The following is a 23,427-nucleotide window of genomic DNA, read 5'->3' as shown; positions in this document are numbered from 1 at the left end:
TGTCACTCGTCCGGTCTTCTGAGGTGCAAGGGCCCACCGCCGAAAAGGAAAAGTATTGGCGAAACAACTAAAATCGGTCACATTCGAAGAGCCACTCTTCCTCGTTCTCATTGAGTAAAAAGAGACATCCACACAAGTCCAGCTGTTCATCGGAAAAGGGTAAGACCTCACCTGGTCTGACTACTCAAGAAGAGTGGCACAGTTTTAAAAAACAAAAGCTTGAGATGTTTAAAAATCAGGCTGCTGTAGATGCGGGTGTCCTCTCCTCTCCTTGACCCCCCGAACAGCAAGTCTGCAGTGAAAGCGGCGCTCGGTACTGCCGACCCCACACACGCCAATCCGTCAACCCCATTAACGTTGGAGAGAACTTCGGGCTCGATGTAAAAAAAAAAAAGGCACAGAAACCATTGACGGCTGGTCCATCTCTTGAGTGTCGACAGGCGGGCGTCCCCGATGTCACGGTATTAATCAAGCCTCAATCGACGCCTATGGCTGTTTCATCGGCATCAAAAGAAAAAAGCCTCGGCACCGACTATCGCAACGGATCTTTCATTCCGCTCTTCAGGTCAGGGTACTTCGAATCCATGACGTTGATTTTCGGCATCAACCAGGCCGATGACTCGGGGGAAGCGGATTCCATCTATACAGGGTAGGAGGTGTCGATTTTTCTTGATGACCAAGCTGACTTTAGCCCAAGGGTTAAATGGCACCAGCGGCCTGGACACGTCTCCAAAAGTTGAATTTCAGCAGGGTCGGCCTTACACGCACACCCATGCTGAATTTAGGACCTTGGTGGAAAGAGTAGTAGACACCTAAGTTTTGAAGTCCTTGTCAGCCCCCGCTCAGGGCTACGAATTGACAGACATCTTGGATAAAGGTCTTGTGCATGAACATATTATGCCACTTAACCCAGCAACTGTAGACCCCCTAGTCTCCTTGTGGCAACATCCCTGCCCCATTCCCCAAGTAAACTCTTAACTTTACGGGGAAGTACAGGCTGGCAAGAGGAGACCCCTCTTTCCTGGATTCTCACCCTTCTCCAGAAGGGCCTGTTATCCAAGCAGCCACAATCACCACCAGACCTGCGGCCTCCACTTCTAACCTGCCTCCAGACAGGGAGGTTAAAAGGTTGGACGCAATGGCCAAGAAGTCCTTTACTTGTGGCAGCATGGCATTAAAAGCCACCGATGTTGCCTGTGTATTGGCAAAGTACTCCTTTTATGGAAAGCCATTGAGCAAGCAACGCAGAACATAACAGAAGGTCAAAAACAGGATGGGTTTACACGGCCGGTGGAAGATTGAAAGTAGGTAGCCAAGCAGTTGTTGCAAATGGGCCTGGACATGGCCTACTGCGTTGGTCGTTCCATGGGTTCAGCGGTAGTGCTGAGAAGGCAAGCCTATGTAAAAACCTTTGACTTCTCCCAGAACGTCCAGAGTAGGCTACTGGACATGCCTTTCGAGGGAGAGTTTCTTTTTGGCCAGAAGGCTGAGGACTCTCTGGCAAAGTTCAAACAGTCTAAAATAGCAGCAAAATCGATGGGCCTAGCGCGCCATCAGCCAAACATGCCTTCCGCTTTGCCTCTAGGGGCAGAGGCTACAGGCGCTATGTGCCTTATGGCAGGAAAGCGCATCTCTCACAAGTCAGGCTGGGGCAGAGGCGTTTCCCGTGTCCCGCAAGGAGCAGAGGGGCTTATAGAGGCCACCACACTGCGGCATGGCGGCACTGCCCTCTAAGCCGCTTTGATTTCCTTTCCCCCTGAATTTCCAGTTGGTGGACTGTTGGCAGAACGTTGGGCAGGATTTCCTCTGACGCCTGGGCTCTGCAGCTCATTCGGTGGGGTTATTATCTACCCTTCTTAAGGAAACCTCCGGACAGACCCCGAACGACTCCAATCCAACCGGGACAGGAACTCTAGGAAGACTTGCTAGCCCTGTTGTCGAAGGGTGCCGTGAAAGAGGTACCACCTGATCAGAGAGGGTCGGGTTGGTATTTCTTGGTGCCCAAGAAAGGAGGAAGTCTCCATTTTGTTTTGGACCTCGGGGCCTTGAAGTTTCTGAGAAAAGACAAATTCAGGATGGTGACGTTGAGAGAAATTTTCCATGCTCTCGAACATCAGGACTGGCTGGTGTCAATAAATCTGCAGGACTCTTATTTCCATGTGCCGATGCATCAAAAGCAAAGGAGGTTCCGAAGGTTCCTGATAGGGGACAAGCACAGTCAGTTCAAAGTACTTCCCTTTGGGTCAGCAACATAGCTTAGATAGTACACTTGTTCCGGAATCACACCACCTTACCAGCAGCGTCCTTCCTCTACCTCTTAAGTTTCATGCCCTCCTGTATTTTTCTGGTGTCAGAAGCCATGCTGCACATGAGATCTCTTCAATGGCTCCTAAGAGGTCAGTAGTCACAGTACCTCAGAGCACTCACAGATCCTCTCAAGGTGTCCATCCAAGTGGTCCACGACCTCAACTGGAGGACTGACCGCAGCAATTTTTTTTGCAGGGGAACCCTTCTGGCCTCATTGGCTTCAGGAGTCGGATGGTCACAGAAGCATCTCTGAAGGGTTGGGAAGCTCACTGCGAATATTTGCAGGTGGGTGGCCTTTGGTCAGCAATAGACGCTAGATGCCACATCACCAGGCTGGAATTGCGAGCATCAGGCTAGCCCTGAGGGCTTTCGCCCCATCTCTCAAGGGGAAATATGCCCCGATTCTGAGGGACAACGCGGTGGCCATGCACTACCTTAACAAACAAGGTGGCGTGCACTCCTTTCCAGAGAGGCGATGCAGCTGTGGTTCTGGTTGCCGGAGAACTGGATCTTGGTCTCAACAGTTCATCTGGCAGGGTCAGAAATGGTTTGGCGGATGCTCTGAGCAGGCAGAGCACAGTCTCATATGAGTGGGAAGTGTGCCTGGAAGTCCTGGAAGAGGTGGTCTCTCTCTGGGGTACCTCAGCAGTGGATCTGTTTGCCATGTAGTCCAAGTTGCCTCAAGGGAATTCCCAGAGCAGTTCTCCGGCATTTACAGGCACGCCATAAATGCCATATATCATATCATGGTGCACTAGCAGACGCGTTTCTGGTGAATTGGACCTTCCCTCTCCACTACACCTCATCTGACGGCGGGCACAGACTTTCAGAACGCATCCCACCAGATAACGGTGAAGACGGATGACTCCCTAGAAGGGTGGGGAGCGCACACCAGAGAACCAGAGAACTTCACGCAAGAGGTCTTTGGCTCCCGGAGGAGAAGACGCTCCACATCAACATCCTGGAGCTCCGTGCAGTGTTCTGGGCCCTCGGGTCCTTTCTCCCGTCCCTCAAGGGCAAGGTGGTGAGAATCTTCACCGACAACACCACCACGATGTTCTACATCCGGAAGCAGGGAGGAACCAGATCCCCAGCCCTCTCCAAGGAAGCCCAGGATCTGTGGCATTGGGCCGTCGCCCAAGGGATGTTTCTGGTGCCCTTTCATCTGGCAGGGATAAAGAACACCATCGCTGACTCACTCAGCAGGGAGCTGCGCTCGTGCCACGAGTGGGAACTACGTCAGGATCAAGTGTATCGACTCTTCTGACGATGGGGAAAACCGCAGATCGACCTGTTCATGACGGCGACGAACTCCAAGTGCCAGAGGTTCGCCAGCAGGTTTCCCCAGCCGAGGAGCATGGGCGATGCTTTCTCGTTCCCCTGGGACGGCCTGTTCCTATATGCGTTCCCTCCCTTGCCGTTGCTGCTCAAGAGTTCCCGGATCAGGATGATCCTAGTCGCACCGGCGTGGCCGAGGCAGATCTGGTTCCCAGACCTTCTGGACTTGTCAGCGTCCCCACCAGTCAAGCTGCCGACGGACGCTGATCTTCTCTCCAGAGAAGAAGGCGCCATACTTCATCACGACCCGGAGTCGCTGAACTTGCAGGCCTGGCTCCTGCAGCACTAGAGTTTGGAGGGTACGATATCCCGGCTGAATGCAGAGAGGTCCTTGCAAAAGCCAGGGCGTCCTCAACTCTCAAGTGCTACGGACATAAGTGGAAGAGGTTCTCTGTCTGGTGCCGTGCACAGAAGATTAACCCTCTACGGATTACGGCCCCTCAAGTGCTGCCGTACCTACTGTCGCTGGCCAAGGCTGGACTGGCTCACGCCTCCATCAAGATAGATCTGGCTGCCATCTCCCGATACACCAGAACCACAGGACGGGCGTCCTTGTGGTCCCATCGCCTGGTGTAGGAATGTATGAAGGGACTGTTCCGATCGTTCCCACCCGTGAAGGCCCCTGCCCCGGCGTGGGAACTCAATGTGGTGCTGACCAGGCTCATGAGGGCGCCATTCGAGGCCCTGCATTTGGCACCATTGAAATTCCTATCGTGGAAGACTGCGTTTCTTGTGGCCATCACCTCCGCACGGTGAGTGGGAGAGATCCAGGCCCTATCCGGCAAGCCTCCATACTTGACTTTTCATGACACAAGGGTGGTGCTGAGGACGCACCCCTCTTTTATGCCCAAGGTGCCGTCGGACTTCCACCTCAACGAGCCCTTGGTGTTACCTGTTTTCTTCCCATCGCCTTTGTCACCGGCCGAGAGGACTTTGCACTCGCTGGATGTGGCTAGAGTGCTGAAGTTCTACGTGGACCGCACAAAGAGTTTTCGGAAGACATCACAGCTTTTTGTGAACTTTGGACCTGTTAACCAAGGGAAGGCTCTCTCGAAGGCTTCCATTTCCAGATGGCTCTCCGGCTGCATCATGCACTGTCGTCGGTTGGCAAATCGATCGTTGCCTGGCTGTCAAAAAGCCCATTCGACCAGAGCTATCGCTGCTACCACGGCCCCTGCTGGACATCTGCAGGGCTGCTACGTGGAGGTCAACGCACACCTTCACAAGATTCTACTGCGTCGACCGGGAGTCCAGGGTCAGCCAAGCGGTGCTGCGCAACCTGTTCGCCTAAGGTGAGCCTGGTGAGGAGGTAAGAACTGCTTAATGTTGAGTTTTGATGTAATGCTTAATGTTGAGCCTTTTTTCCACCTCCCGTTGGTTGTGCATGTGTGTACTGCTATGTATTCTTATATTCATGAGCATGTGAACCCATGCCAGACCCCATGCTGGAGAAGGAACAAGTTACTTACTTGTAACTGTTGTTCTCCAGCATGGGTCTGGCATGGATTCACATGCAAACCCTCCCTCCTACCCCTCTGTCTCTTCACTTGGTCATACTGCCACTTGCGTGCTACCAAATCTGAAGATGGCTGCCAGAGGCGGGGCTCAGGGAGAGGGCAGTCATTGGCTGGGGGCAGTATGACCCAGAGACCAGTGATTGGTTACTACTGAGAAAGACAGATCAGAAACGAAACTGATAGTGATTTTTTCTTTACCGAGAATTCCCGGCCTGACCACGGGGAATATTCATGAGCATGTGAATCCATGCCAGACCCATGCTGGAGAACAACAGTTACAGGTAAGTTACTTGTTCCTTACATTACAAAGGGGAGTTATTGCTAGGGATATTTGTTGCGCAGCAACATGGTCATCGCTACATACCTTTGCTAAGCACTATAGTTTAGATGTGGCTCATACAGCTGATGCCATTTTGGCAGGGCAGTGCTGCAAAATGTCTTAGTATAACTTTCTGCCCGCCTCCTTCATCTACTGCTTTGGGAGTCTATCAGATGAGGAATCTGGGGGAGAAAAGCAATCCATTGAAGGAGAAATGGCTTACTGTAAGCTTCTTTATAAGTATTCTTCTTCCGCAGATTCCTCATCTCCCCTCCCATCCATCCTGATCCATTAACAACTATGTGGCAGTATCCTTGTTCTGCTCCTCCCATCAGCTCCACCATTTCCGGGATACATAGGCCGGCTAGAGGAGACCCATCATTCCTCTCCTCTCCTCTCCTCTTCCACTTCCCCGCAGCGGCTGGTTATGCAGGCTGCCACTGCCTCATGTAGACCTGCATCTTCCACTTCCACCTTGCCTAGCGACAGGGAAGCAAAAAAAAGTTGATGCCTTAGCAAAGAAAGCATTTAGTTTGGGCAGTATGGCCCTGAATACAAATGTGGCAAGCAGTTTTGCCAAGTATTCCTTTGGTCTATGGGTAGCAGTTGAAAATGCTGTGCAGTATGTCTCAGAAGGAGAGATGCATGAGGGCTTCCTAGGATGGGAAAGAGGTTGCCAGATGGTCGCTGCGAACGGGCCTGGACATCGTCGACTGTGTGGGCTGATCTATGGCGTCAGCAGTAATGCTAAGAATGCAGGCCTATCTAAAAACTTCTGGTTTCTCCCCTAATGTCCAAGATAAACTTCTGAACATGCCCTTCAAGGGTGATCTTCTTTTCGGCCAGAAAGCAGACGATTACTTAGCAGCGATTTTGGTTTCCTTACATTTTTGTAAGTCCTTAGGCCTAACTGCACAGCTGGCCAAACCTGCCTTCAGCTTCGCCTCTAGGGCAGGGGACTACAGCTGGTATGCTCCTTATGGCAGGAAAGCGCAGCTGCCACCGGCCAGGCAAGGGAAGAAGCATTTCTCATGCTCCGGAAGGGGCAGAGGGGCTTCTAGAGGTCAACAGGCAGCGGCGGGGGCAGCCCAGCCTCCGAAGCCACTCTGATTTTCCCCTCTCACCGCGCATCAGTTGGAGGACGGTTGACTGAGCATTTGCTCCAGTGGCAGGCAATGACTTCCGATGCCTGGGCTCTTCAGCTCATTCAGTAGGGCTATTGTCTGTCATTTGTAAGAAAGCCACCGGACAAAGCCCCCCACTCCTCCTCCAACCCAACCTGGACAGGAGCTCCAGGAAGAACTGAGAGCCCTGTTGTTGAAATGTGCAATTGAAGAGGTACCCCACCCCAAATTCAGGATGGTGACATTGAGAGAGATTCTTCACACTCTCGAAATACAGGACTGGCTGGTGTCAGTAGACCTACATGATGCTACCAGTCCGTTGGAAAGGAATTAAGAGCAGGCATCGGGGCACATTCGACAAGGGAAGTCTCTGTGTCAAATGCATTACAGAGGGGAGTCCCTGTTCTGGAGATTTGTCATGCTGCGACATGGTCATCCCTTCATACTTTTGCTAAGCACTATAGTCTGGATCTGGCTCGTACAGCTGATGCGTGCTTTGGCAGTGCAGTGCTACAAAATGTCTTAGTATAATTTCTGCCCGCCTCCTTCATCTACCACCTTGGTAGTCTATCAGATGAGGAATCTGTACGAGAAAAGCAACCCATTGAAGGAGAAATTACTTACCCTAATGTTCTTGCTATGGATTCTTCTCCCTCAGATTCCTCATCTCCCCTCCCCTCCCATCCAGCCCCGCTCAGAAAGTCGGTGGTTGGTGCGCATTCTCTTTCACGTTGACTTTGTGATGGTCCTCTGTTTCCGTTTTCTGTCTTTCCTGCCACAGGTTCTTTAAAAAAGAAAAAGAAAAAAAAGTAGGTTTTTCTAACGCTACTTGGTAGTGTTTGTTGCAATTGTTCCTTCTTCAACGGTTTATAGTTATTTCATTTTTAAGGGGTCATTAGCCTGTTTGTTCGGTTTTCCTATGCAGCATGGTGTGTTCGGGGGGGGAAAAAGAGGGAAACTGAGGTGTGGGGCATAGTGACAAGCTATTTATACGACGCCTGGCGTTCTGTCCGGAGCCGACGACCAAGTACGGAACAAGACGGATCAACGGTTGACGTTCAAGTCGAGGTCCACTATGCCCCCTTCGAAAATGTTCCAAAGCAGCAGAGCTGGAGGGAATATCAATCAGATGAGGAATCTGCAGAAGTGGAATCCATAGAAAGAACATTATGGTAAGTAATTTCTCCTTCTCCTTCTCCTTCTGCTTATAGTTTTGAACAGATCGGCTTGCCTTTTCAAAAGACCATTGTAAAGGCTGTTGAATATCTTGGGGTGCCTGTACCATGATCTCCAAAGTGCAGGCTGTTTTGCGGGCATCCTGGAAAATTCCTATCCAGTGCGATCCTCCTCTCTTTCAACGCTTTAATTTCCGACCCTGTCCTATTGGTTGCTGCCTCAACCCAAGCAGTGAACAAAGATTTGACATACTTCTTCAAATCAGGTGCTCCACATAAACCATTCCACTCCAGAAAGCTTGCTGGTTCAGGCATCGACTGTAGGCAATAAACCAGCAGCCTTTCCTTCTTTGCTACTGGACAGGGAGAGCAAGACGTTGGACACCCTTGGCTTGAAGGTTTTTACCCTAGGATAGTTAATTCCTTTAACATACTTGCCAGATACTTGCACACTTTAGGGAATGTTGTAAAGGCAGCTGCTATAAACCAAAGAAAGGGAGTGCTGTTACACAGGGTTTCTTGCCATGTGAATTATGTTCTGAGAAAGTGGTTTAATTTGGGGAACCCTTTCTATTACTAGTGTAACGCATCCCAGAATATACAGCCCATAGTATTGTCCAGAAAGAAACACACCAGAGGTTTGGCAAGTGTGGCAGCTCCTGCATAATTTGTCTACTTCTGAACCCATTTTAGGCCAGTAGAAGTAAAGAGAGAGCCTTTCCTTGGTCTTCTTAAAACTTAAGTGACCAGCCAAAGGTATCTCGTGGACTAAATGCAGAAACTGGAGTCTGTTCACTAGAGGTACTACAAGTTTTTTGCAGTCTCCAGGGGTTGACTCAGTCAGTTCACTGTAGAAGAGGCCATCTTCCCAGTGCAACCTATACTTCCCAGGCTCAGTCCCATTGAGCTGAGAAGCTGCCTGTAGGCAAAGACTTTCAAGGGTAGGACACTCTCTTTGTCCTTTGCTGAAATCTGCCCTGTTGGGCCCACCTTCTGCCAGTAAAGACTGCAGCTCAGGATGGTCAACAGGATCAAGATCTCCTACCAGAGTAAGATCTTCTTCTAGATCTAATTCATCAGTATCTAGCTGAACCATACAGGGTTGAACCTCACACTCAGCCTCAGCTGGTGAAGGAGTCACAGAGGTGACTTTAGACAGTCTTGGAGATGTCCTTCTGGGCACAGGAGTGCTTGCTGGTTTCTTGCTGGCAGACTTGGGTTTCCCCTTTGTCTCGTTCTGACCTGCAATAGCAGTAAGTCCTGTGGACTTGGGGTGATAGTTTCCTCTATCATGTCCCCAGGAGAGCCTCTCAAGGTTCTCTCCCTTGCAGACCTTGTGAGCTCCTGCTTCCTTCTGCTGGGGGACCAGGGGGTACTAGACACAACTCCAAGAGTTATTTTGCACACTTACAGGTATTCTGAAAGTCATGTCATTACACTGGATGAGAGCTGGTAACTTGGGAACCATTTGCACAGGGCCTCCAGCTAACTTGGTTAGGTGTTTGGGTGCCTTAGCAACATCCTCCACCTTGAAAAAACATTCACCAACCACAGTTATGCTGGCTCCAGTGTCTCTGATGGCAGGCGTCTCCTGGCCATTCTCAAGCACACTATCTTTGTAATACTCTTTAGTATTATCTGGGATTGAGTTATAGACATCTAAGTTCTCTTGCTCCCAAAGACCCAGGGACACTAAGGAAACACTAGCTGAGACTCTCATGGACTCATCAGCTAGTAGCTGAAAGTTTCCACTGGCTATGGGTACTTCTTCCACCTGGGAGAAGGCTAAGGAGACAGTGTGGACCCCTGAAGGTTTACCCTTACATCTGTGATCCCCTTTCACATTATCAGTTAACCCACAAACAAAGCATTTTGCCAAATGCTCTCTGGAATGGGGGCTTGTTCTGACCCCCATCTGGTTTGGGGCCAGATGGTACACTAGCCTGATTTGGTTTCCGTTGTGACTTACCCTGGTTATGTTTGGGGCCATCTTTTGGATTGGAATTATTGGAATTCTCTTTGTTGTCTTTCTTTGGCTGCTTTCCCTCATCCTTTTTCTGAGTTGCCCCATAATCCTTGTGAGTAGCCCTGTTGGCAACCCACAAGTCCGCAGCCTTAGCTAAATTCTTAGGATCTATCTCCTTTGAATCAGCCAAGTGCAGTCTAAGCAAAGGAGAGCAGACATCAAAAATAGACTCCAACATTACAAGATTCCTCAAACCTTCATAAGTGTTCACTTTGTAATCCTTAACCCAACCATCTAAGTTGTTCAAACATTCACACACCCCCAGGTAGCCCAAGGGGTACCATCCTGCTTTTTGAGGGTTCTAAACCTCTTAAGATACTGGGAAGGGGTCTTCCCAAATCTAGCTATTAATGCTAGCTTCACACACTCATAATCCTATTTATCCTCCTCCCCTAACTCCATTACAGCATCACTTGCAACAGGGGGAAGCCTAGAGAAAAGCCAGGGAATCAGCTGATTCCCTGAGATACCTTGAATCCCATGATTGTACTCAAACATTGCTAACCAATCCAAAACATCAAGTTTAGTCTCATACATAACAATCATTTCCTTTGGCATACGGGGTCTCTTAGGGCTGGAAGACCTAGAAGACTGTGGGAGAGAAGCATTTTCTACAGATAATTTCTTCATTTCTAGTTCATGATTCAGCTCAATTTCTCTGAGCCTTAACTCTAGATGTTTCATGGCAGTTTGTGCATCAATATGTTTCACTTCCAATTCACGTCTCATTTTCTCAAGTGCAATAAACTCAGGAGTAAGTGTCGGACCTGTGGGGGTCCCTGTGGACTGAGGTTGTGCTTTCTGAGCAGGCAAAGGAGTTTGTAGGGTTTCCTAACAAGGACTCATCTACTTCTTCTAAATTAACACTCTCAGAATCAGAAACATCAGTATCCACATTTGCTGGAGGGGTAGACCCTTCTTACCCACTCTCCAGACTTTGTTTTCCCATTAACTTTGCAATCCATTCAGATTTCTTTCCTTTACCAGAGAGACTCCCCTCCCTACACATGGTTCTCAAAACCTCAGTAGTGTAGTTTAAGAGACCCTCTTCAGTGTTGCTTTCCATATTTGACATGATTTCTCAGTTAAATAGAATTAGTGGTGTTTAGCCTTGTGGTTAGTTGAAGCAAAGCAACAGCAGCACTCCAAGTGTAATCACTCTACTTCCAAATCCTCAACGCTGTACACCAGTGTTAGGCAGAATCCTGTGCAGTGCCCTTAGGGACCACTACATACAATTAAGACTACAAGTGGTAATACAAGTTCACCTTTGGTACAAGCCTGTACTACTATGTTAAAGTGGTAGCAGTAGCGGAGCAACCAGGCTTATCTCAAGAGTATATGAGCAGTAGCAGAGATTACACAAAGGGACCACAATTACTGTGACTCAAGCAAACACTGACTCAAGGTTTCAAGTAAAAAATAGAAGTACATTTATTATTATCATTCGTTATAAAACACAACACTTCTATTAATTCAAAACCACACGTAAAATACACTATAACCAACCAATTCACTTGGTACAGAATAACTCAAGGTAAGTACCCTATGTTTTAACGGACCGGTGTTGTGAATCAAAAGACGTTACCGGGAATACATATGCGATCACTTTTTGACAGTAATGACAGTTCGGTCTTACGAAAGATACGCGTATCCGCGGCAAGAAATGTTACCGGGGCAAAAACACTCAGACAGAATCAGAGAACACTAGTTGACAGAAATTCGAGAGTCAATAGGCCGGAGCCAGTGTCAAGTGGAACCGGGTTCCTGTTGTCGAGGATCGCACAGTCGGACAGTTCAAGATTCAACATTGCCAGGAGTACTTGGATATTGTCAACAGAGGAAGCAAAAGTTATAAGAAGGAGGGAAGATAAGGACAAGCCTTGGAGGAGGAGAAAAGGGATTCACCCTAGCTCCTCGAAGCAGAACACAGTATCTTATTCAAGAAAGAAGCTGGTGCCACGGCAGTTGTTCCTGGAAGTTTCCTGCAGACCCTCGGTTCCTGGAGCTTCAGCAAGGAGGACAACGTCTGAAGGGTGTCTGCACTACGCAGGGATGAGGCCAGCAGCAGTGACGGTGAATAAAAGGTGCACTCCTTAAAAACAGGAGAGGCTCTTCAGATGGCTATCCGGACCACTAGAGCAGTGCGCAGCGATTTAGACCAAGAGGAGGATCCTCTGGCTGTGGAAGATGAGCTGGTTATCCCGACCAGGCTCAAGGGAAGAAGACTCCGGACTGGATCTTCTCTGATCGTCGAAGGGTAGATGGCTCAGAACTGCAGCAGGGCTTCACCGGGACGGGATAGTTGCAGCAGCCGTCTTCTTCTCCACTTCTCTTCGGTTCCTTCTAGTTCCAATGGCGACTCTGACTTTCAGCCCAAGAGTCCTGCCTTTTATGCGAAAATCCCCCATTCACACAGCCTGGCTGTCAATCACGCAGCAGGGGGGTTGTCCAGCCCGGACAACCACCTCCGCCAATCATGGCAAAGTGCGACTTGGGTTTCCTAGGATACCCTGTACAGGGGGTGACTACACCCCTTCCTCACATTCAGCCCACCTAGACACCCAGGTGCCTAGAGGAGGGCTTCTTGGCAGAAGCCCGCCAAAAGACAGTGAACAAAGAAGGCAAACCTGGTTTGCCGCACAAAGTAAAACACAAGAAGGACTTTAACAAAAAGAAATGGCGAATAAACCCGACCGGAGCCAAAAGAAAAAGTATTTGGTCAAGCGGGTTTATGTTTGAGGCTAATATAATAGTCTAAAACAATACCACGTTTATATAGTAGAAACTTGGTAGAAAAGTTAGGGTAGATACCACTGCCACCAGCCAAGTCTAAATGTTAAAGGAGCAAAACAAGGCTCTAGGAGGTACAGATAAAAAGGGCTAAGAATTAACCCTTTCCAGTACTCCATGAAAGATGGGGTGTACTGGATCTGTGGTTAAATGACTATGTAAAGTTAATGGCAACTTTACCCTTTTCTGAGGGACAGTAGTCGGCCCCAGAAATGGAGTCGGTGGGAAGTCTAAAAGACAACCATGTGTCACTGCACTGAAGGTGCTGTGTAACACACAAAAGAAGGGGGCTACTGAAGTGGTGTATTCCAGAGCCCACAATCACAAAACAGAGGAAATACACATGTCAAAACATGGGTAAGAGTCGGGGAAAAGCTCACACTCTTACCAAGTGAACAAAATAAACTCCAGAAATCCAGCAAAGCTACTGGGGGACTCACTAAGTAAGGGGAAATTAGCCATTGAATGAGAATTCTCCCTAACACCCTGTGATGGGGAAGTCTGCAAAGTTTGCTTCCAGCTTATTGACCGGAAAGGTTTTGAATGAGAGGCATTCAGTGAGGGGGCGTTTCGCCTGACCTTTGTGAGCCGTAGTCAATTAGGTGACTGATAATGGGATGGTGAGGTGGTCAGACCAGTCAAGTGGGATAGGTTCTTCACAGGTGATGCAGGTGGATGATGTGAAGACTAAATCTAGGGTGTTGCCTTTGTTGTGCGTGGGGGAGAGCACAATTTGTTTAGGGTTCATGGAAGCGGTCAGTGCGAAAAGCGTGCTTCAAGTGTGGTTGTCATCCTGTGACCTGGGGATGTTAAAATCACCAAGAAAGACATTGCTAGAATGTACAAATTTGGCAAAAGAGTGCAAGTTTGAGATGTCTGCAATGGAAGAGTCAATCCTGTGAGGTGGTCGGTAGATGAGGTGGAAGGTGATGGATTACTTGTGCGATAAAGGGAATCAGCAGGCGAGTGATTCAAATGAGCTTGTTCTGGGAGACAGGATGATGGAGCATGGGCAATCGCTCCTGTGGATGATTGCCACTATGCCTCCAGCCTTTCCTGGCCACTCGGCATGGTGGATGCAGTATCCTTGTAGTAGGAGGACGTCAACCATTTGTGGAGGATGGTGTAAACCATGTTTCAGTGATGAACAGGGCATCAAGTTTGTTGTCCAAGAGGAGGTCAGCGATCTCTGCAGCGTGAGCGTTGCGGTTCGCTAGGGTAGCTTGCTGGGGCTGCCTAAGGCACCTGACCATTCCTACCCTAATGAGAATGGGGATTGGCTGTGGGGGGAGGTGACACATTGTGGTGTGTTTTGGCGAGTAAGAGTAGTAGCGATTAGTTTGCAGACCCAATGCAGAACAGCCGGTCATGCCCTTGGCCCCATCAGGCACGAACAGGTGAGATCCTTGTCTTCACCCGTCCTTTGCTTTGGACGCCGGCGATGAAGAAGCCTAAGGAGGACTGATTAAATTGTTTAGTGGGTGGAACAACTGAGTGGCAGGGCCTGGCCACGTGATAGCAGCCTACTCAATGCGGTCTGCCTGGAGCTGGCCTAGAATCCCTAAGTAGAGGCTTGGAAGACTACTGCAATCACCCTGGAGTGACGTTTCCCAATTTTCTTAAGACTGGGATGTTCACCTTAATGCTGAAACATAGTTAAAAAAAAAAAACATTTGATTCCATGAAAAATAGTAATGCTTGAGAATTACTCTAACAGGTAAGTCCCTTATTCCAAAGAAACAACTGTAATGTGGAGGGACCTTGCAGGTAGGGCATTAATAGCTTTTGGCTAAGAGAAGGCAACTTTTTGTGCTGTGAAAAAAGTGCCAGTTTCACTTGTGATATACTGAGGAAAAGGAGTCTGAGGCATGTTATACTAGTTCTTAGTAGAGAGCTCTGGAACGTTGATATTTGCACAGGTGGGGAAGACATTACATGGGGGACTGGTGATGTAGGTATTGCTTAGGTGGGTAAGAAAGTGTGAGGATAGCATGGCATTGAGAAAGGGTGTGAGGAATAAGTTGTAGCATCGGATGGAGTTAAAGGTGCTGTAGGCTAGCACTATTCACTGCAAAATGAGAGTTGTAGGTGTTTTCATATAGAAGGCTGAGAAAGTCAGAATACAGCAAAGGATGAAGGTTCCTCAGCAGTCCCTGCACATGAGGGGGTTTATCAGCCTTTTGCTCCTTAATAACTGGAATATAATCCCAGCAAAAATCGAAAACCTCTACATATGAGCCTGTCCCCCTGCGCCCATCCACACAGTGTCGGATATGTTCGCATCAGTGATACCAGCAGAGCAGTGCCACTTGAAGGAGCTCTAACATTAGTACTACCCAATCTGCAGAGGAACTTTAAAGAAAATATGCAAATGTAGATGTCTGTGAATTTCTAGGTTCAAAGAAGTATGGATTACAAAAATATCGATTTTAAAACGACAATGCATTATTTCCATGCCTACATTAAAAACAACCAATTGAAGATTTGAACGTAGTAAAGAACACACAAGAATTGTAAAGAAATTGTGGTGCATACTTTGAATAAAAGCAATTTGATATGTAGGTGAGCAATTTATATGGCAGATTGAATGAGAGGTCAGGAAATAGATTTTGTTATGAAACGGGAGAGAAAGTTGTTTTTATGAAGACCCTGAAATAATGTTTTAGGGTTGAAACGTGCATGTTGACGTTGGATGTAGTGGTTTATTGGCCAAGTAATTTGAAATACATTTGTATATATATTTTTAACTGATAACTAGGATTGTAGTAAGTCAAGGGAGATATCCTTAGATGATATTGTTTAAGCACAGCACTCACACTTTACCTGCACATGTACTCAGTTACCCCTTGTTTTTATAAAGACAATGTTTATATACATGAGATGTTTGATTGGTTGTGTTGCTCACAATGACAATTTTAGAATGTAGGAATAGAAATTGCTATGAAATTGAAAAATATGTATATATATTTTTATACTGGAATACACTGTATGTTTGGTTGATTCAGTAAGAGCTGCAAAAGTGTATTCTAAAACCCAGCTCCCCTATTTTTTGATAGGCTAAATAAAAAATATTCTGATTGGAATTACTTGTTCACTCCCTAAAAAATGTTTTACTCCCAACTCCAAAAAATAGTAAGTAAATCAATCCCACTTAAAACTGTTCTCTGGAGCCGTGGGCATCACCTTGGGAGTGGTGGAGGATGGAGCAGCATAGTAGGTCATCATGCAGCTAAAGTATGGGAAAAGCATGATAGATTTAGAAACTTTAAAAATGAATCTAACAGCCGTGTTTTGGGCTTTCTTCAACTTGTTCAGGTGCTTTATTGCGATGCCTGCTAGCAGACTGATTCCATAGTCTAGTTGGGAATTAGTTATTGTCCCAACTACAGTGGCATGATCTCTGGAAGGTACATATGGAAGGGCTAATCGAAGCATGCGTAGAAAACTGATTGTAATTTTACTCCCACCTGACTTTCGCATCCAAGATTTACTTGCTAGCTGCAACCCAAATTCTTGATTTTAGGGGCAAAATGGAGTCTGGGTCTCTGAAAGGAGGAGAGTGATGAGTGTTGACATTCTGTGTATGGTAGAAGGAGCAATAGTCTATAAAGCTGGGCAGGGCGATCGATGGCAGAGGTGGATGGAAAGCTATGTATGGGACAGGAAACGGAAGACATCTGAGTTGAGGGAAAAGCAGTTAACCTTATGGGAGAAAAGCAAGGGAGTGATGGTACGCTGTGTATGAAAAGAGGAGGCCAATCCGGGGGAAAGGAGGGGTAATCTAGTGATGGTTTCTCAGCAGTGGTGTAATTCTTAAAATGTTTCCCTTTTTGTCCTTTCAGTTCCAGCCACAAAGCTGAATCCCATGAGTAAGACAAGCCTGGGGCAGAGCATCAGTAAATACGACTTACTTGTCTGGCTAGAGATTAGTGAACTGGAGCCCACTGGAGAGTGAGTTCTTCTTTGTTCTCATCCATGCTCTGTGTCTGTAAGCACACACATACTGATGTGGTTCAAAACTATTTCACAGCTACAGCAAGTACAGTATATCGTTGTACTGACAACTCCACATCCCCACAATCCAGCCCCCAGCTTCTTTCCCTTGCTGTCTGTATTCTCTCTAACCTCTCGATTTCCCTACTGCTTGCTGTCTGTAGCATTTCACTCTTGGTCATAGAAATCTACAGTATAATCACCCACTCCATCCTTTCATACTGCAATTATGGAATATCATGTTCCTCAGTCCTCAGAAATTGACAGTCTGTAGAATGCCTGCCTTTAATCCTCTCATCCCTGTAGTCCCTAGTGTATCTATCCCCGGTTCTTATCCTTACAGCTTGTAAAGTCCCCTCCTATCACTCTTGCAGGCAATAGTATCTCTGCTCTATCCTGTTATGTTTACAGTCTCATTGCAAACTATCCAATACTTATCTTTTCCCATTACAGTGCCACATCGGTTTGTCAACACTGTTTCTTTCTTTTAGGTACATACCCTCAATTGTTGACCATACCAATGGCCAGCCATGCCAGGGGACATTTCTGTTGCATCAGGTAAGAACCCGCAGTCCCCTTGTCTTTGGTCATGAAATAGCCTCTGCCGCCTTTGAATTGCTGTTGTAAATGTTTTTTTACTTGGTTAGCTGCTGTGATAGATTCGATTATTCTTTGACCTCATTGTCTTGAGCCGTAGGTCTCTTACTGGAGACTTATGCCAAATCACAACAGTAAGGTAGTCAGAGGCCCACTTTTTGAATAGCAACCTTATCATACAGAGTATTGCTATACACTTGACGAACGATTCATGCCAAAATAATGTATAGGGATGTCCAAAATAGTACATTCATTTGTTCTCCTTAAATATAGTGTCTCCCCCCCACTGTTGACGGGTCCTCCGTCGGACTTCCGGAGTCATGGTTTGAAGGATCACTTCTTCAGTTTCCTTGCACCTGGATGCAGAAAGTTCTCAGCTGCTCTGCGTCTATGACAGAAACTAAGATGGAGGATAGTCATTCATCAACACCTCTGACACAGGCCTGTCATGAGCTCAACCTTTTTTATTTTATACACATTCTTTCATTCTACACATAAATCATACTCATGGTATAGGATGGCTTTAAGAGGCAGCTAAGAGAGTGTATGTTTGATTAGGACATGTTTGTTAAGAGGGTTCTTCAGAACTGCAACTGGTGTAGACTTCTGAAAAGCTAACCTTAGTAGAACTGGAAGGTTTATACAAAGCCAAAGCAAACTCTTGCTGGTAAAGTGGGTGAACATTAATGGTTAAACTAAGGAGATCAGGAGCTTAGTGTAGAATACAGTTAACATACACATGGGGCTGTCAATCAAGAGATTGTCCATATATGCATCCCAATTATATATATTTGACAACCCTGGTGGACTGAGTGAAAGTAATACAAGTAATTACAACTATATATACACATTCACAACATAAGTGATCAGTTTTGGAACCAACCACTTATTGTCAAATGGCAGTTAATCAATAATAGACTGCTGCACACGCTAACGCATGTTGGGGGATATTAACATGTCATTAGCTTTATAAACTGACATGCATATCAATTTTTTGAAAATAAGCGAAGGCAGTCCAACCTTATCCTAGGAACCAATGTTCAACCCATGTGTCTGGTAAGTTGCCAATTTTGGGTTTAAGGCGGTGGGGTATGAACAGATGTCAAAAGTTCACTTCAAGAATTTTGTGGGCTATATGTAATAGTGTGGTTAGAAGTGACAATTCTCAATACAGTACTTAGTTTTCCTGTGGAGGAGGCGGACAGTAAAAATCCCAAATGTCTAGGTGGATCAATGACCGGTCCCTTTAACCCAGGTTCCGCTACCAAAGGTAAGGCAAGAGCAGCACTCAAGAGTTTGACGCTATGTCATATTGAAATCAATGGGTAATAGGGGGTGACAAAAAGAGTATGTAGCTCAGCTTGCTGCACCCCAATCAAGAAATCCAATGACTACAGGCAGTTGAAATTACTACTCTCATTGGTTGTAATGTTGTAGATCCAGGGTTCTCTGAAGCAGAGGCTGCTTTGTTTGACAGCTGGGTCCAGCGAGGTGGTGACTTCAATTTACACTCACAACTCACCTAACAGGATACTATCATCTCAGACTTCAGGCTTTCGGTGAAGAGGGACCTCTGCTTCAGTGTCCATGCTGAAATCGACCTCAAATAAATACCAAATGAGAGAAGCAATCTTTGTGACCCAGCAAGTGTCTGCAGGTGAAGTTTGGTGAGAACAAAGGACTTAATTACAGCAAAGCCCCATCTGGTGGTGAGCAGCAGTAGCAGAGCCACAGTCTGGGTCCCACAATAAAGTTGCACAGTCGTGGAGGCTTCACAAAGTTCCAACCTTCTGGACTGCAAATCTGTGATGATGATGAAGGCTAGATACTGACCCACAACTTCTTTGAGCTTGGAAAGCATGTCCCTCTGTGGCATTTCCTGCTTCAGATTTACAGTTTCAGTGGTCCAGCTTTGACCCCTACCTTTTTATAAGGAAACCTGGAATGTGGATGACCCAGCCCAAGTAGCAGGGCGCCTTCAACATTCGAACTTTCCAGTCATGGATAGCCAGCACACCTAAAGTCATTGCATCACTCTGGCTTGGGTATGGTTTTGGGTGACTAGGAATCTCTGCCCAGTCCAGACCAATTCCAAGCACATAACGGCCACTTCCTGAACTGTGGATGGAGCCCATGAAGTGTACAACCATAAATGCTATGTTATATTAAAGATTCTCATACCTTGCACTGTTGCCACCTGCATGGTTTCCTGGTGCTCTGGCGGATCTGCAAGGCAAGGAGGGAGGCCGATAAGTTTGTAAGCTTGAGCGGGGGAAAAAAGAGCAAGAGAGCTGTGATGTGCTGTGCTGTTGGTAGCTTCAGTTCGGTGACACCGCTCACTGGGCGTAGGTGTGTGTTTCGGTTGGTAGCCGCCATCTGGTGTTGGTCGAGACTATGGGCCTCATTAGGAGTTTGGCAGTCCAGGAAACAAGAGTGCCGGTAAGCTTAACGGCACCCTTGTTTCCGGACATCCACAATAAGCCTACCTGCCGGGGCTGCTGGGCCAAGCAGAGTTGCCTTGGAAGCACCAGCAGTGTTGCTATGGGACTCTATGGGAATGGGACTTAGAAAACCTGCTGCCTGGCTTTCCACTCCGCCGGGACTTGTAATGTTTCAGTGGCACCAGTAAGTCATGCAGCATATCCGGTGTTACGGGGTTGGCCGGTGGGTAACTGCAGACCTCATAATGAGGACCTATGTGTGGTTTGTATCGTTGTTGTGGTGGTATTGTGAAGTGAGTGCGGTTTGTTGTGCTGTAGCGGTATGGTTGTGTTTAGTTTACTGTTTGAGAGGTGTATTTGTATTTTGTATTTGTATTTATTGTGTTTATATAGTGCTTTAATCCAAAGCGCTTTACATTATAACAACAACATACATAGAAATGTATAACAGTAAAAGCAATTTACAATCATGAATCAATCCAATAAAACAGTAAGTAGAGCAATTAATCTGTGAGGGAAGGGGAACAAAGGGTATAAGGGTGAAGGAGGGTAAGGGGAAGTGGGCGGTAGGGAGGGGTACATAGGAAGATATTAGGGAAGGAGAGAGAATGGGAGGTGGGAAAGGTATCGGGTGGGGAATGGAGAAGGAGAGATTTCAGGGAAGCACATAAGGAGGAAAAGGTAGGTATAGAGCGTATTGAGAGAGGTGAGGAGTTCCAGTGCAGGGGGGGCTAGGAGCTGAAAGGAGCGGAAACGGGAGGAGGCACATGTGAAAGGGGCCCCTAGGGGTCCCTTACGCCTATGGAAACAAGGCGAGTCACCACACACGATAGATACGCCAGACACGAGGTTGTATTCCCAAAGCTAGGGTTTATTGCAAAGCAAAAGTCTCAGTTGGCCAACTCGGTCTCACGCCCCGCGACGTGTATCTCTAGACCTCGAGGGACGCAAGAGAGTGAATTACGTACATCAGTTACATATATACAAAATGCATATCATCAGCTATGACATGTTTAACACCCCCCCCCCCTTTATTGGGTTTCTTTGAACTTGGTGTGATGATGGACATTTTCGACAACTATGACACCTTCAAACATCTATTCTATTAAAAATTTGCAATTTGTGAGTGCGGAGGCATCTTTCAGATGTTGAACAGAACACAGCGCTTCTGTTCTTGGAAGCGAGCTACATACGGGGGGGGAGTTACATTCCAGACCTTGCTATCTATGAGGTGCTATTCGTGTCCTGGGAGCCGACACGCTCTAACGGGGCTCAGCAAAGGGGGGCCGTAAGAAGAGCATAATTCAAGCCTTTAGCTGCTTTATTCTAACATATTCTACCATATAACGAGACTGGCTGGCAGCTGCAAAATGATTAAATGCCCTGCAGCTCTGCTTCAAAGCTACATTCGGGAGGGAGCCGGGTATTCTTCCTGGCGCTGCCTACGTTGTGTTTCAACGAACTCTTGTTATCCTCGCGGCCCTGCGGCCTTGTCCTTTTTTGTGCAGACAACAATGTTTTACAGTCGAGCAGTGTAAACGGAAAATGTACTGCGAAGCAACAAGAACAGAAAGCAATGAGCAATGGTTAGAAAACAAAATGGCGATTCTTGTTACATCAAAATGGCCGTTCATTGGCAAACTCGGAAACCTATATTCTGTCATATCGTGCATGAGACGGTTTGCCCACGGCCATCAAAATACGTTTGCGGTCACACAGTAGAGGTATCCATTTGTCTAGACTGACAAACCCTCCTTTCGCCGTATGCCAAACGTCTCATCTATTTATTGAAACCTCCTCTAGTGATGATGAGTCTGAAGTACTTATGTCTGAATTTTGCATGCTATCGTAAACATCATCGTCTTCATCAATATCTATAGCCATCAACTCTTTTACTGTTTTCATCTCATTTGTGTCTTGGTCAGCTCGGGCATGAGTTTGTTTTTTTCTTGTTGTCATATGCATACATCCCTCCGTACATCCCTCGGTTATTTCAGCGCAAACTATTGGTAGGCAGTGTATGCAACAACAGCACGTTATGAAAATTCCAAACGCCACTACTAATATCGAAATCAACTTCCATCTCCAAGAACGCAGTATTCCCCAAAACCAAGACCCTATTCCCCAGCTTCCTTCTTCAGTAGGGAGTTCGGAGCTTAGGACATGCATTTTCTTTATCACTTCAAAGATCGTAGGGAATAGTCATCGACAAATACACAACACGCTGATCCCACTATTTTGCAAATTCCCCCACGATCAACCAGGATTACATCGAGAGCCATTCTATTTTGCAGCGTCATTAACCTGATTCCTCTTTCTTCCAACGTCATGTTAAATAGTATATCTGTCGTTGTGTTTATGGTATTTTTTTGTATTCTGGACAGCTGCCTTATATTATAGGAGTTCACTATCTGTCCTAAGAATGGAATGAATGATTTTGCTACATCAGTTACTATCAAAACACCCTCGTCAGTCCTTTTGACTCTAGTTCTGGATAGTCTGGCCATGTCTGCTGTTTCTAAGAAGAATACTCCTGGGAACAGCAGACCTAGGTAACGTGTATCTCCCCAGTTTCTGGGCAACCAAGGATATGCTTTCTCTCCACATATAAAATAAACTGGATCTCCCACATATACTGGTTCTATTTCCCATTTCAATACCACTGTATTCATGCATCCAGTATATGTTCTGACTGAAAAAGCCTTTCTTTTTTAGACAAAAAGGGACAGTTCTTGGGCTATAATTCACTGTGTAAGATTGGGGGGGGGGTTGCATCGTTGTCCCCTTCTGTTCTTACACAAAACGTCATTACAGATGTTTTTTTTCTGGTGGGGACAATCTATCTCGTCTATTTTGTCATGTTATCTTTCGCGTAATTTTCCTCGTGGGCTCTGGGGGCCATTACTTGTGCTTTATGGAATATGGAACAACCCACAGGCTTCATTATTATTTCCTCAAACTCATTCATGTTGGCTCTGTCTAATTGACCCGTACTACTCCATTTCCCATAGAACATTGCACCTAAAGATGCACTACATGCAGACTTTAATGGTAATGGCTGTACATACCACCCTATTCCCTTCCCAGCGTGCTGTGGCAAATGGGCACATACCCAGCAATTTGTTTTCTTCAGAATTGAATGTGTCATGTTCATTATTAATAACAACGTGTTATTCCCGAAACCTTCCCTTTGTATTTCTTCCATTGGGTGCAGGGTATAAGTAATCACCTGAACCGGGCTTTCAGTAGTGGATATATTAAATATTGGTAAAAACATTTCTAATGGGTGTATCGATTCCACATACCATAATATTAGGGCTGTCGTTATTGGTGCTACCAAGCTCATAAAGCACATAATTATTGTCAGCGCCAGCATACAATTCGTTTTACCATGCGTTTTTTTCTAAGCTTACAGTCTTTATAATTGACTCATTCTCAGCAGTGGTGCAGGAGGAGGCTGGAGCCGGTCCCGACATGTTTCTCGTCGTCCTCCTTCTTCCTTATTACAGTTCGTCGTGGATATCTTTCTTCGTTGCACTTGCTCTGATGTCAATAAGTTCAGCGGAATTGTCAGTTCAGTTCTGCCAGTCCTTTATAGCCTGGATTTGCTTAATTGTTTTTAGGCAAGATCACTTGTCATTTCTCATACTGCTCAGAGGACCTTTGATTAGTTATCTTTTTGCCTTAGTACCATGTGCGCCCAGCTTGTCCGCTCTGGTTCCAGACACATGTACTTTTTATAATCGCACCGAGGAGCCGCGAGTCTCGAATTGTCCGACTTGCACAATTCTCATGCT

At 46.6% G+C, this 23,427-nt stretch overlaps 1 protein-coding gene across 24 annotated transcripts in view; it reads left to right on the top strand.

The window, feature by feature from the left end:
- Positions 1-23,427, top strand: part of KIF1B (kinesin family member 1B) — a 2,119,562-nt gene that overhangs the window by 1,501,009 nt on the left and 595,126 nt on the right. For all 24 annotated transcript variants that reach the window (XM_069609972.1, XM_069609971.1, XM_069609973.1 and 21 more), the window contains 2 exons: positions 16,442-16,550; positions 17,084-17,150. In XM_069609972.1, coding sequence (XP_069466073.1) covers positions 16,442-16,550; positions 17,084-17,150 — 176 coding nt within the window. The remainder of the gene's footprint in view (positions 1-16,441; positions 16,551-17,083; positions 17,151-23,427) is intronic.

This window comes from Ambystoma mexicanum, chromosome 8 (genome assembly GCF_040938575.1).
Source record: "Ambystoma mexicanum isolate Mex_15411 chromosome 8, UKY_AmexF1_1, whole genome shotgun sequence".
NCBI classification, from domain to species: Eukaryota; Metazoa; Chordata; class Amphibia; order Caudata; family Ambystomatidae; genus Ambystoma; species Ambystoma mexicanum.
Note: the sequence above shows the minus strand (reverse complement) of the source record. Positions and strands in the feature narration are given on the sequence as shown.